Source organism: Lachnellula hyalina (genome assembly GCF_007821495.1).
Source record: "Lachnellula hyalina strain CBS 185.66 chromosome Unknown contig00003, whole genome shotgun sequence".
In the NCBI taxonomy this organism is placed as follows: Eukaryota; Fungi; Ascomycota; class Leotiomycetes; order Helotiales; family Lachnaceae; genus Lachnellula; species Lachnellula hyalina.
Window position 1 is genome coordinate 178,577 of NW_022157117.1, and position 12,427 is coordinate 191,003.

Below are 12,427 nucleotides of genomic sequence, written 5' to 3' on the forward strand. Positions count from 1 at the left end.
AGAGACATCACCGGTCAGCATCGGGGGAGCTTCTGTTTATCTATTGCACATCCTTATCATGACTTCTTTGGATGGCCTCTTATCATGATTCGAGCAGGAGTGGAGGAGTATCATTACTTCTATGGCTACCTCCAAAAGTGGCGGGACAAGATAAGGCTTATTCACGCCCAAGTGGACATATAAATACCACCCCTGAATTTTGCCGATAAAGTAGTGGGGTATTTCATATTGCGGGGAGAAGCGAGTCCAGGGCTACGTCTCAGGAACTGAAACTCTACCCAACTTGATAAGTCTCAATCGTTGGACTGAAACTTATTTGTTGAGATGGCATCCCCCTTGCCCATCCCTCGAGTAGCACTCATTCAGATCCCCATCCAAACGGAAACAACACCCACGCTCCAACTGCGAAAGGCAACAGAGCTCATCATAAGGGCAGCACGAGAGAATGCAGACCTTGCCGTACTCCCAGAAATGTTCCTAGGCTGGACCCCAACAACTCCGAAAGCCAAAGATGAATATGCAACGCAATGCGCAGAAGCAATTTCTCATTTCCAAGCCCTAGCAGAGGTAAGCCTAAGCGACTCCACTACCATATTTCTTGACTCATTCATTGTGTTGCAGGAACACTCGATCAACATAATTCCCGGAAGCATTTGTGAAGCCGAGAAATCGGGCCATGGCAAAACCTCGTACTACAACACCACTTACTACATCTCCCGCGCCGGCGCCATCCTCCTCTCCTACCGTAAGGTTAACCTCTGGGTTGACGAGCGCCTTGCCTTCTCCAAGGGAGACGTCCATCGCGTCATCGACACCCCCGAATTCGGCAAACTCGGCCTGCTGATCTGCTGGGACCTTGCCTTCCCCGAAGCATTTCGGATGCTCATCAAGCAAGGAGCTCGCATGATTGTAATTCCCACGCAATGGCGATCCAGTGATTGCGGCCCGGCGGGTCTGAAGCATAATCCGCTGAGTGAGACGACGTTTATCGATTCGGTTATCTGTGCGAGGGCGTTTGAGAATAATGCCTGTGTTGTGTTTTGTAATGTAGGTGGGCCGGAGACGGAGGGCAATTTTGGTGGTAGCCAGGTGACGCTACCATTTAAGGGCGCGATTGCAAAGCTGGGGCCTGAAGAGGAGATGAGGGTTGTGGAGATTGAGTTTGGGGGCATTTTGGGGGACGCTGAGGAAGTATGGGGTATCAGGGGCGATGTGGCTTCTGAGGGCTGGTATGATGCGAAACGTAGCTAGGTTGGGGCTTTTGAACGTATGGCCCTCTAGACTAGGTTAATACCGAGTTCAAATTGGATTCAAACAACTTGGGCTTGGCTTGTTTCCATATCACTCTCACAGATGACCACACCCTACAGACACCATCAAACCAGGATATCTGTCTTCGGTAAACAGTGCTTCTGGAGGTTGAATAGGGAAGTTAAGTATGACTTATGACCTGACTTGTAAAAGGGGTATTCATCTGAAGTGGGGATAACCTCAATGGCGTAGCGCCTTTGAATGGCGGAAGGTGGTATGAACATGTGCCTTAGGTCACATGTTACCGGCCTGTGACATAGCGTAGCAGGTTGCATTTATCTACTTTAGTATAGGACTTCTAGCGTGGCGTATATAGAAGTGATTTGCTCTTATAGTAGAGGAGGTCTTTCTATATAAAGACTTTACCAGCCTAACCCCTCATGCTCTTCTCCGAAGAGCAATTCCAAAACTTCTATTTCTCATGGCTAACACTGCCCTCATTGGCGAGATCTGACATGAGCGACTCCGGGGTACTAGTCGAGGAACTAGGTTTTTGTTCCTTTCCCTCTTTCCCTGTGCCCGTGATAGCGCCCCAAGCCAACCGACCAGCCTTCGCAAGAACATCACGGCCATCGACAAGCGGATACACGACAGCAACAACAAGGCAAAAAAAGAGCCATATTTCTGAGACTACAGTCCATCCCATAAAGAACTGCAAAGGTGCATTAGTGTGAGCTGACTCCTTTTAGCTGATGGGGGACATCTTACAGGTTTGGTAAATATGTAATTCCGGTATAGGGGTAAAGGCCACACAACCCACGTTAAGAGCCCAATCACCACGCTGAAAATGCTGGCAATTCCACCGGCCCGTTTCAAGCGGCTGATCTCAGCTTGTGGGAAAGGGTGAACTACACTGTCAAGGTCGCGGATGTTTCTCACGGCATCTGTGCCTCCCTCTTTGCTTGGTGTTGAGTTTGATGCTGTTGATATTTTGTCTTCGTGCACCTCGTTGAGAAGGAGAAAGACGCGCCAGTCAAAGTCTTGGGGCTAGTGGGCATTGTAAGTATGATGTTTTGGAGACGTGGGGAGTAAGAGCGGTCACCTTGATGTATGTGATTACGATGGAGTAGATTGCCGAGGAAAACGTGGATGTTAAGGCGCCCCATAGACAAGGCAGTTGGCCTTCAAGGGATAGGACTGTGATGCCGCCGGAGTAGACATAAGCGGTGCCAATCCAAACCGCAATCCCACTTGCCTTTTGCGCGTTAGTCCTTTTACTGAAGTTGACGAGGTAGTTTGAAGCTCACCAGTCCTGCAAGAGGAGCTATTATGACAGCAGCTTTTGATTGCTTTTTCCACAAAATAGTGAACGCCATCGGGAACATGCCGGGGCAGATGATAGTTGCTAAGAAGTAACCCATCCAGTTCAAATCGATCCCTCCATAATGCAAAGCCGTAGCAAACGCAGGAGCGAAGATGCCAAAACCAAGCACCGACCAGTGAGAAACCCTGATAATCTGTTTGTCCGAGGCATGTGGGTTGATATAGGTTCTGTAGATGTCGAAGGAAGAGATACTCGAAACTGCGATTAATTGTGCGGACACGGTGCTGGTGACACACATGAATACAACGAGAAGAAGAGCAAAAGCCCCTCCTTTGCCAGCAACAGCCATGCAAGTATATGGGAGGACATAGCCAGCGTTTATCTCAGCTGTTGTCATTAACTAGGCCAGTCAGCAAATGCATTGACTAGCAGATGGGCGATACTTACCCTTGGATATGTTGGGAATATCGAGCTACTTTCCAATCCAATCGCTGCTAATCCTGCCGTCGTGCCGACCTGAAAGTTCGTGTCAGCTGGTCGAGTAGCAAAGATATTAGTGAAGGACTTACAGCCCAAGGAACTGCGAAATAAGCTATACCACCAAGCATGTAGCCTGGCTGATTTAAGTGTTAGCCGACTTTGACCAAAAAAGAAGGGAGAAGGGGCGTTTGGCGAGAAAGACTAACCATAGCAGCCCCTGTATCTGCAGCAAATCCTATGTTTCCTATCAGCAGAGGTTGCTTCGGCATGGAACATTATGAAGGTCGAGTTCACACACCCTTTTGCCAGAAGCTTGTATCCATGATCACCAGCGCAAAATCACCAAGTGAGTGTACGAGCCCAAAGATGACTGCGCCCTTCGACTTGAAGGTCAGAGCAGAGCCACGATAGTTCCCGCTAATCGATCTTGTCTCGTCGCGTTTGACCAGTACATCATAGAAGGATCCCAGGCCTGTGATAGCGGGGTTGTTGAAAGTTCGAATCGTTAGGAAGCACAAGAGAACCATAACAACAGCCGTGTGTCTTTCTCCATCGTTAGCCAAAGCGCGTAAATTATTGGGGCTTCTGCATCAAGTGGACTTACATATAGTCAGTCAGAAATGTTGCTTTGAGACCTCCCGCAACCGTATATATGACAACTCCTAAGGGGAGAAGGAAGGTCGAGGCAACAACATGCATACTGGTGAGCGCGGTGATCACGCCAGATGCTCCTAGTATCATGGATGTGACAGCGAGGATATTGGTAACTAGGCATAAGAAAATGAAAACACCATGCGCCGCGGTGCCGTACCGAAGTTTGATGATCTCCAAAACGGTGTGTCCATTGCTACCCAATCAATCAATATATAATCGGTTCCTGGCGAGAAGTAGCACTCACGGGATCTTGGCTTTGGCATGTATTGCCAGAACTGTCATGAGCGCGATTTGAATTGTGCAACCAGCTGCATACCAGAAAGGGGCTAGAATGAAAAGCCAAGTCAGTTGTCTTATCTCCAGGGGTGAGAATGTTATTCAGGACAAACCAGCAATCCCGTATAGATAACCCTGAGCTGCAGTCCAGATGATGGCTGTCCTGTTTGACAATAAGCCCTCATATTTCTCTGAAGTAGTTCGGGAAATACTTACGCCCACATCCAAGATGAAATGACAGCTGACGCTGTTAATCCCGTCCTGACCGACCGATTGGCAACCATGAACCTAATTCACATGTCATATTAGTAGGCTCTCATGCAACAGACAGCAGAAAACTAACATCTCCGAATGGTCTGATCGCTCATTCATATATTTCGACAGAAATCGAGATACAAGTATCATTCCAATACCAAATACCAAACCGAGGCCAATTGTCACCCCATAGCCAGCACCTTGTGGAAGCAAAACTATCGCTTGGTTCGACATGATGAAATAATTCGTTCTTATTCAGAACTAGAATGGGTCATCCAAAGCGATGAATTTCACGGAAAAGGTGGAGTGGTACTTGTTACACTCAGGATTCTGAAATCTTGTTTACCGGCGTAGAATTTATAAACCTTTTTACGTGCCCTTCACGGGAGCTTCACAAGTACGATAAAGCTGCAATCCAGGTCAATAGAATCACATCATCTACCAGATCCACCCAGGTCCACGATTGCATATGCAGCTCCCGCTATAATGGGCATAGCGAGGCTGAAAGCAATCATGGATCTTTGGTATTCCACTGTTTTATGGATCCTACAATCTGAAACCTTATCATAACCATATATGTTGTTTGAACTATATCAGATACTCGGCAATTTGACAATGGCTACCTTTATAGCTCTGCCTCTGAGGATAGTATAATTTCATTTTGTGCGGGAAATATGAAGTCAGGTCAGTGGGAGACCAAGAATTGGTGCAAACTTCATCTCTGTTTTAACTTTTGAGAATATTGGAGGAAAACTAAACCAATCAAGAAACATGAAAAGCGAAGATATTGAAGGTACAATCTCTGAACAGGTCTTTGATGATTGGCAAAAGGACATAGATGTTGTGATCTGACATGGCGCTAGTAAGCACGACATTATGGATCACAATGACCTTTTCCCCAGATACAGATTTGCGGAACCATGCTCCTGGGCACAAACTTCTAAAAGTGGGATGCAATCCTCAATCTAACCGTGCCACTTCTGGGATTGCCATACAAACCACCATATGAATCAGATAATTCTGCTTCCGGAGTTTCTCCAGCGATATTAGCTTCTCGTCCCATTACTAGTCTTCTAAGGGTCCTAAGATTCCTGGCACCTACAATACTTGAGGAAAGAAAGATAAATCCTTTTCACGAACACAAGGGCCATAGCAATTAAACGTCCCGCCAAATTGCCCAAACGAAAGGAGTTTTGCAAATTATGGCTAAAGAGCGACCTCAAAAACAATGGATCATGAACGCGTTCGCGATGTTCACTCCTGGACATCTTGCCCCGGGTATGTAACTATCAATTCAACGCTTCATAGGCACCATCAATTTTCAGTTGTACCGCTACTAATAACCATCAGGCCAATGGAAACACCCCGAAGACCGAGCAGGTGATTATACTGATTTGACATACTGGACGGATCTAGCAAAGACACTTGAAGCTGGAAAGTTCCATGGCCTTTTTCTGGCTGATCATCTAGGCATCTATGATGTATATAAAGGCCCTGGTAACAGCGCACCAGCACTGGAATCTGGCGCACAATTCCCCCTTGGGGATCCATTGTAAGTCCTGGCACGTGCGTACGCCTTTGGAAATCGTTGCTGAAAGGGAATTTCTAGCCTGCTTATTTCTGCAATGGCAGCAGCAACAAAGTCATTGTCATTTGCCATTACTGCTTCAACAACGTATGAAAATCCGTATGCGACTGCAAGAAGATTCTCCACTCTCGATCACTTGACCAATGGACGCGTTGGATGGAATGTTGTGACCTCCTATCTGGAGAGTGCAGCGAAAGCTTTTGGACTGAGTGAGCAGATACCGCACGATGAGCGCTATGCGAGAGCGGATGAGTATCTGGAAGTAGTCTATAAGCTACTCGAGGGAAGCTGGAAAGATGATTCGCGCGTCAAGGATGCGGTTTCGGAAAAGTATAGGTTCGTAATTCTGTCTGACCCTTTGAATCAAACATAATTTGAGCAATCGGCGACATGCCGCTGATTGGGCATTTTCTCCTCCCAATTCCCTGAACGGAAGATCATGACTGACCAAGCGACTTTGATTTGTCACCTATAGCTTGCCAGAAAGAGTCAGAGCGATCCAGCATGATGGGTAATAGACAGCTTGTTCGGGTAGAGCAAATTGCATAGCTAATGCCCATTTAGCAAATACTTCAAGTGCACAGCAACTCACCAACTCCACCCTTCCGTTCAGCGCACACCATTCATCCTTCAAGCTGGTGCATCTCCGTAGGTTGCACATCGATCCCTGAGCAGCATGAGCCTGAATCTGATTTTCTATCCTCCAGTGCAGGAAAGAACTTTGCCGCTAAGCATTCAGAAGCCATGTTCCTTCCCGGCTTGGAACCGGAGAAGGTTCGAAAAGAGGTGGACCAGATCCGGTATGTCGAAGATCATTTACTGGTGACAGCAACTAAAAGCCACCTAGCTCCCAAGTCGTCGGCTGTGGCAGGGCACACGACAGCATCAAGTTCCTGGCTGGCATGCTCGTGATCGTAGATGAGACGGATGAGAAAGCCCAGGCAAAGTATCAAAATCTGCTTCAATATGCTGACCTCGAAGGGGCTGCAGCGCTCTTCGGAGGCTGGACAAATCATGACTTATCCAAGTATGGCGAGGATGAAGATTTCAAATTCACCGGCAGTGGTGCAATCCAATCCATGGTGAATACGTGGTCAGCGACTATACCAGGCACTGATGGCGTGAAGTGGACTCGTCGACGGGTTCTACAAGAACTTGCAATTGGAGGAGCGCACCCAAGAGCAATCGGGTCTCCTCAGACTGTAGCTGACATACTGCAAAAGTGGATTGATGTTGCTGGCGTCGATGGTTTCAATCTTTCGTATGCCATATCTCCTGGTGGCTTCGAAGATATGATTCAATACCTGTGGCCCGAGCTTAGAAAAAGAGGTGTATTTTGGGACGGCTATGAAAAGGTGGGTGGGTCTATGAGGGAATCCTATCTGGGAGACGGAAAAGGGCCAAGACTGCGCGACGCACATCCTGGTGTGAATTATAAATGGGTAGATTAGGATAGAACATCCACGGCATTGTTGATGAAGAAGCATCTCATCCTGTTCAAGTGGACATTCAAAGCGGCACCACTTCTAGAGGTTATAGCAGGGTAGGACACTGAAATCTGTTTCCGATAATGAGTGCCGCTTTTTGTGTCCACCAACAGACATGCGCATTGCTGTCTAGTCATTGGACCATGTAATAAAATAAGCCATACCTTCTGGATTACACCATAGCAGCACCTAGGTGAATCGTAAAATATAGATCTGGATTTCAAGCCGTGAATGCTTGTACAAAGTCCAAAACTCTTCATACTGTGCCTCTCCTATCCACTTCGCATTCGCATTCGCTTAGCAAAGCCACTACTTAGTACGCCACGACTTTCCTCAACATAAATCACCGCTTACTCAACACTCTCTTGCAGACAATTCTGAAAATTATATTCGCAAGATATAAGCATAAGGCTCCCACCAATGCATCAAAAGTCATGGCGGGAAAGGAGAAGAGTGATCCCATTAATGGGTGGATTTACGACCTCATTTTGAGGATCTTCGATATACCGATAAACATTTTCTTCAGGGAGGTCTATCCGCGAGGAGCGTGGAAAATTCCCAAGGATGGAGCTGTTATTTTTGTGGCTGCTCCGCATGCAAATCAAGTAAGTACGTTGCTTGTTACCTTTAGTCATGGTGATGGATGGTCGAGACACCGAGTTTGATCAGTGAGGACGGATGATGCAGTTGGCAGTTTTAAATGATGGCATCCCCGGAGAGAAATCGAAAACAATTCCCATTGCGATGAATCTACTTACCGGATTCAAATAGTTCGTAGACACGTTCTTCCTCATGCGCGTCGTCAGAGCAGAAGCGGGGCGGCGTGTTGCACTTCTGATGGCAGCTAAATCCCTCAAACGTGCCGTAATAGGCACTCTGTCCAAAGGAGTTGGCGCACTTCCGGTAGCAAGATCCATGGATAATCTTGAGCAAGGGAGAGGAGCCGTGTATCTTCCGGATCCTCAAGCCCAACCAACGTTGCTGCGTGGTAGAGGTACCGCGTTCGATGGTCCTGGTTTTGAAGTCGGCGGGACTATTAGCTTGCCTAGTATCAATGGGAAGACTCACAGCTCGAGAATTCAAGAAATTCGTGGAGCAGAGGAGCTGGTCTTGAAAACTCCGTTTGAAGGACAGGATGCGATTCTTCAGCTCACGGGCAAACGTAACCTTGAGAGTGGTGGGCCAGATGATGATTTCGAGGGGTGCATATTCAAAGTCGCGCCTCATGTCGACCAGACGAAGGTCTATGATGCGGTCTTTAAACGCTTGGATGCTGGTGGTTGCATTGGCATTTTCCCTGAAGGTGGCAGTCACGACCGTCCAGATTTACTGCCTTTGAAAGGTGAGTTTAGTTGGCGGCAACTTTCCACAAACCTCCCAATCGTGGCTTTGAAGCGTCTAAAGCTGATTTTTGTTGGAAGCTGGGGTCGCCATGATGGCTCTTGGTGCTCTTGCCTTAAACCCAGACTGCAATTTGAAGATTGTACCTTGTGGCATGAATTACTTCCATGCTCATAAATTTCGGTCCCGGGCAGTTATCGAGTTTGGGAACCCCATTGAGATTCCGCCCGAGCTTGTCCAACAATACAAGACTGGAAAGAGGCGGGAAGCTGTTAGCACGTTGCTTGAAATGATCTACCAGTCGCTGGTCAATGTCACAGTTATATCTCCGGACTACGAAACACTTATGGTGAGCAACCTCTGCTTCAATTAATGGAGACGTTTCTGACAAATTGAAAGCTTGCCCAAGCAGTGAGACGTTTGTACAACCCCACTGGGAAACGTTTACCCCTGTCAAGAGTCGTGGAGATCAACCGCCGGCTTGTCAAAGGCTACTCTCAATACCAAAACGATCCCAGAATGAAATAGCTCAAAGAGTCCGTCGAAAAGTATAATGAACAGCTCAGACTTCTCGGAATCAACGATCACCAAGTAGAGTACGCGCGATTCTCGATCTTGCAAGTCGTATCGACCCTCTTCTTTCGCGTGGGGAAGATCTCAATTCTTGCCATAGGCACAGTGCCTGGCCTAGTTTTGTTTGCGCCAGTCTTTATCGTGTCGAAAGTGTACTCCCATAGAAAATCCAGACAAGACTTAAAAGTGTCAACGGTTAAGCTCCAGGGACATGATGTGATGGCCTCATGGAAAGTTCTTATTTCCGTGGCCTTCGCCCCTCTTCTCTACGCGTTCTATACCATTGTTCTGACCTACTGGTTCTATCACAACCGCATCCAAGGATATGCACCGGAATGGATAGCTGAGAAAATCCCCATCTGGATCCTCATCATCCTCGAACTCGCCTTGTTTATCTCAATCACGTTCGCGGCACTCCTGATCGGAGAGGTGGGGATGGATATCCTCAAGTCTCTTCGACCGCTCGTATTATGTCTCAATCCTACATCTACAAACACGCTTTCAAAGCTGCAAAAACAACGGGCGGGGCTTTCGAGAGAAGTCACGGAACTCATTACCAGTCTTGCTCCTGAGATTTTTCCGGACTGCGACGCAGTCGGCACGATGGATGGCCCCGAGGCTATAAGCGTCTCAATAACCCAGTCACAGAAGCCTCTGCCGCGAAACTCTTCCTTACACAATCTTTCAGATATCGGGTTTTTCTCTACACCTCGTGACGAGTCAGGAATCGAGGGGTTGCGCATGAGTTCGTTAGGTAAGGATGAGAAGAAAATCCAATAGCTGCGAATATAGAATATGATCTTCCATGGGATCCAAAAATCAGGGCTTGCTCGTCTAGATTCTTATGAATACAGCGCCGCGTGACGGATATTGTGTTACTGTACACTAGTACACTAGTACATTAAGTCCTGCGGGGGGCATAAAGTCCAAGATATTAATTGTAAAGTAAAGTGTTTGATTCAAGGTCGTGTTTATGCCTACCAGAGCACAAGCTGATAAGGATCTCATGGATCTTTTAACTACTGTTGTTGAAGATGATGGCAACGATCCGATACGTTATTACAAGCTGTGGTCCCATCTGATCAAGTTAGTGGAGGAGAAGGCCCGGGACGGGATTGCTGAGGCACAGGGATGGTTGTAATTGAAGGACAAGGCAGTTAAAAGCGAAGGCCTTTCATTCAAGGAGAAGAGGGCCTGGTCGACGGCTGGTCTGAAACGGGCACCGCAAGTCTTCAACGATGCAAACATCGTCATCTCCACCTGCAACAACCATGCCATTGAGTGGGGGAGGAGGGGGCGTTTGTATGTACATAGAATACAAAGAAGATCATTCCCATCTCCAAGATTTGACATATAAATGCCGTTATTAATGACTCCGTTTATCAATTGTATACGCGAAATACTTGTAACCCCGAGAGATACTTGAACGGCTTTTCATTTGAGCTTCAAAAAGTATGCGTGCAATCACTCCAAGTTCCTAGAAAGAATGTATATATGTACCATCTAAAAGACGCACCCAACTTCTAAAGAATCGATGTCACTACTTGACTAATTGTAAGAAACCCCACCAGAACCTTCACTCATTGCACAAATACGACCCCAGATTAAGAATGACGTAAAATGAAAACCCCTGTGCATTCACAATTCTTCAACTATTGAGATCCCATCATATACTTCCATTCATATTAATTCCTTCACTTCCCCGTCCACTCGCCTTTCACCACACTCTCATCACTCCGGACACTGCAAACCGCTCAGGAGCTCTTGTAGGGGTGAGTTTCCACAGTTGTCAGGTTTGCCTTTGGCTTAGAATAGTACACGGATGGGGTAGAGTAATGTGCCTTGGCTGTCGAAGTTGAAGTCGAAGTCGATATCGGGTACTCAGGCAGAGTGACGGTTGCCTGGGTTGCCTTGACCGAAAGCGTGGTGTGCGCAACGGTGGGGGCATATACTGTAGTGTTATACGGGGCGCTGGCGTTTACGTAGGCAGGGGGAGAAGCATAGATGGCATTGGCAGGTGGGTGTGGGTTGCGGGGATAGTTGTGCTCGTATGATGGGACTGAGCTGGTGCTGGAGGTGGTGCATTTCGTGGTTGAGTAGACTGGTGGAGAGGAATACTCGGTTGGGGTTGGGGCTTCATATGCTGGTGTGGAGCTGGATGACGATTTTGTACAGCTGGTTGAGGTTGAGGAATATGTCTTTGTGCAGCTGGTAGTGTTTGTTGGCGAATACTCAGGTGGGGCACTGGGATAATACAGTGCCGCTGAAGTAGACGTGTGCGACTTTGTACAAGTAGTGGAATTTACGGATACAGGAGTCGAATAATACACAGGTGGGGCACTAGTATAGTACGGAGGTGCTAAGGTTGAAGACTTTGTGCAGCTGGTGGTATTTGATGAAACAGAAATTGATGAATAATACGCAGGAGGGACGCTGGCATAATAGGGAGCTGCCGTAGACGAATGTGACTTTGTACAGCTAGTGGAATTCAATGAAACAGGCGTTGATGAAGGATATTCATAGACGTGTACACTTGAGGAGCTCCTGTAGTACGGTGCTGCCGAGACCGAAGATGAGAGAGACTTAGTACAGGTGGTGGACGTTGTCCAGCTTGAAGACGAGCCTAGGAATGATTTTGTACAGTTGGCTGACGATGACACATAGTTGGAAGACACATATTCATATACAGGCGTAGTTGAGGGAGTGGTGTAGTATGGTGCCACTGAGCTTGTTTTCGTACAGCTAGTTGAAAGCGAGGACGATGAAGATGATTTGGTACAGCTGGTAGAAGACGACGAGGTGGCGTATACAGGTGCGTAAGGGACAGTGGTTGGGGTTGCGACGACATACTCCTCGTTAGGAATCGCGACGCCGATAACTGTATGGAGAAGCAAGCCCAGAGAAAGAAGAGAGAGCATGCTGGGCTGTAGGTCTGAAACTTTTGAAGCTCGACTATTTTAGGTAACGAATGTATTGGTGGAAAAGACTGGTTGATTTATGGCTCTGGGAGACTACCTCTTTCTATACTTATAGATTTCAAACGCAGATCTTCCGGAACAGACAGGTCTATGAAGTCGATTGATTGTGATTTTTCAATGCGTGGTGTTGAGAGTTCGAATGGGATTTGTTATCTGGTCCTGCTACACAACACTTACTTAAGCAGGTAGCAGTCGATCGAAATTCGAAATCCCAATTTAT

The 12,427-nt window shown here is 47.2% G+C and overlaps 4 protein-coding genes across 4 annotated transcripts; 3 read left to right on the top strand and 1 right to left on the bottom strand.

The window, feature by feature from the left end:
- Nucleotides 1–324: 324 nt before the first annotated feature.
- Nucleotides 325–1,251, top strand: mtnU (Hydrolase; the record flags this gene model as incomplete). Its single annotated transcript, XM_031145790.1, has 2 exons — nt 325–567; nt 622–1,251. The coding sequence occupies 2 exons, from the start codon at nt 325–327 to the stop codon at nt 1,249–1,251; spliced, it is 873 nt and encodes a 290-aa protein (XP_031009688.1).
- Nucleotides 1,252–1,723: 472 nt separating this feature from the next.
- Nucleotides 1,724–4,474, bottom strand: dur3-1_3 (putative urea active transporter; the record flags this gene model as incomplete). Its single annotated transcript, XM_031145791.1, has 12 exons — nt 1,724–1,963; nt 2,020–2,298; nt 2,354–2,506; nt 2,559–2,975; nt 3,023–3,091; nt 3,145–3,192; nt 3,262–3,290; nt 3,354–3,598; nt 3,660–3,902; nt 3,954–4,061; nt 4,202–4,273; nt 4,329–4,474. The coding sequence occupies 12 exons, from the start codon at nt 4,472–4,474 to the stop codon at nt 1,724–1,726; spliced, it is 2,049 nt and encodes a 682-aa protein (XP_031009689.1).
- Nucleotides 4,475–5,442: 968 nt separating this feature from the next.
- Nucleotides 5,443–7,279, top strand: dmoA_2 (Dimethyl-sulfide monooxygenase; the record flags this gene model as incomplete). Its single annotated transcript, XM_031145792.1, has 6 exons — nt 5,443–5,518; nt 5,591–5,792; nt 5,850–6,164; nt 6,393–6,476; nt 6,536–6,628; nt 6,676–7,279. 6 exons carry the CDS (start codon nt 5,443–5,445, stop codon nt 7,277–7,279), a joined length of 1,374 nt encoding a protein of 457 aa, XP_031009690.1.
- Nucleotides 7,280–7,749: 470 nt separating this feature from the next.
- LHYA1_G000804 (putative acyltransferase) lies at nt 7,750–10,009 on the top strand (the record flags this gene model as incomplete). The annotated part of the gene is made up of 5 exons (XM_031145793.1): nt 7,750–7,920; nt 8,087–8,657; nt 8,737–9,005; nt 9,056–9,139; nt 9,185–10,009. The coding sequence occupies 5 exons, from the start codon at nt 7,750–7,752 to the stop codon at nt 10,007–10,009; spliced, it is 1,920 nt and encodes a 639-aa protein (XP_031009691.1).
- Between the last annotated feature and the right edge of the window lie 2,418 nt (nt 10,010–12,427).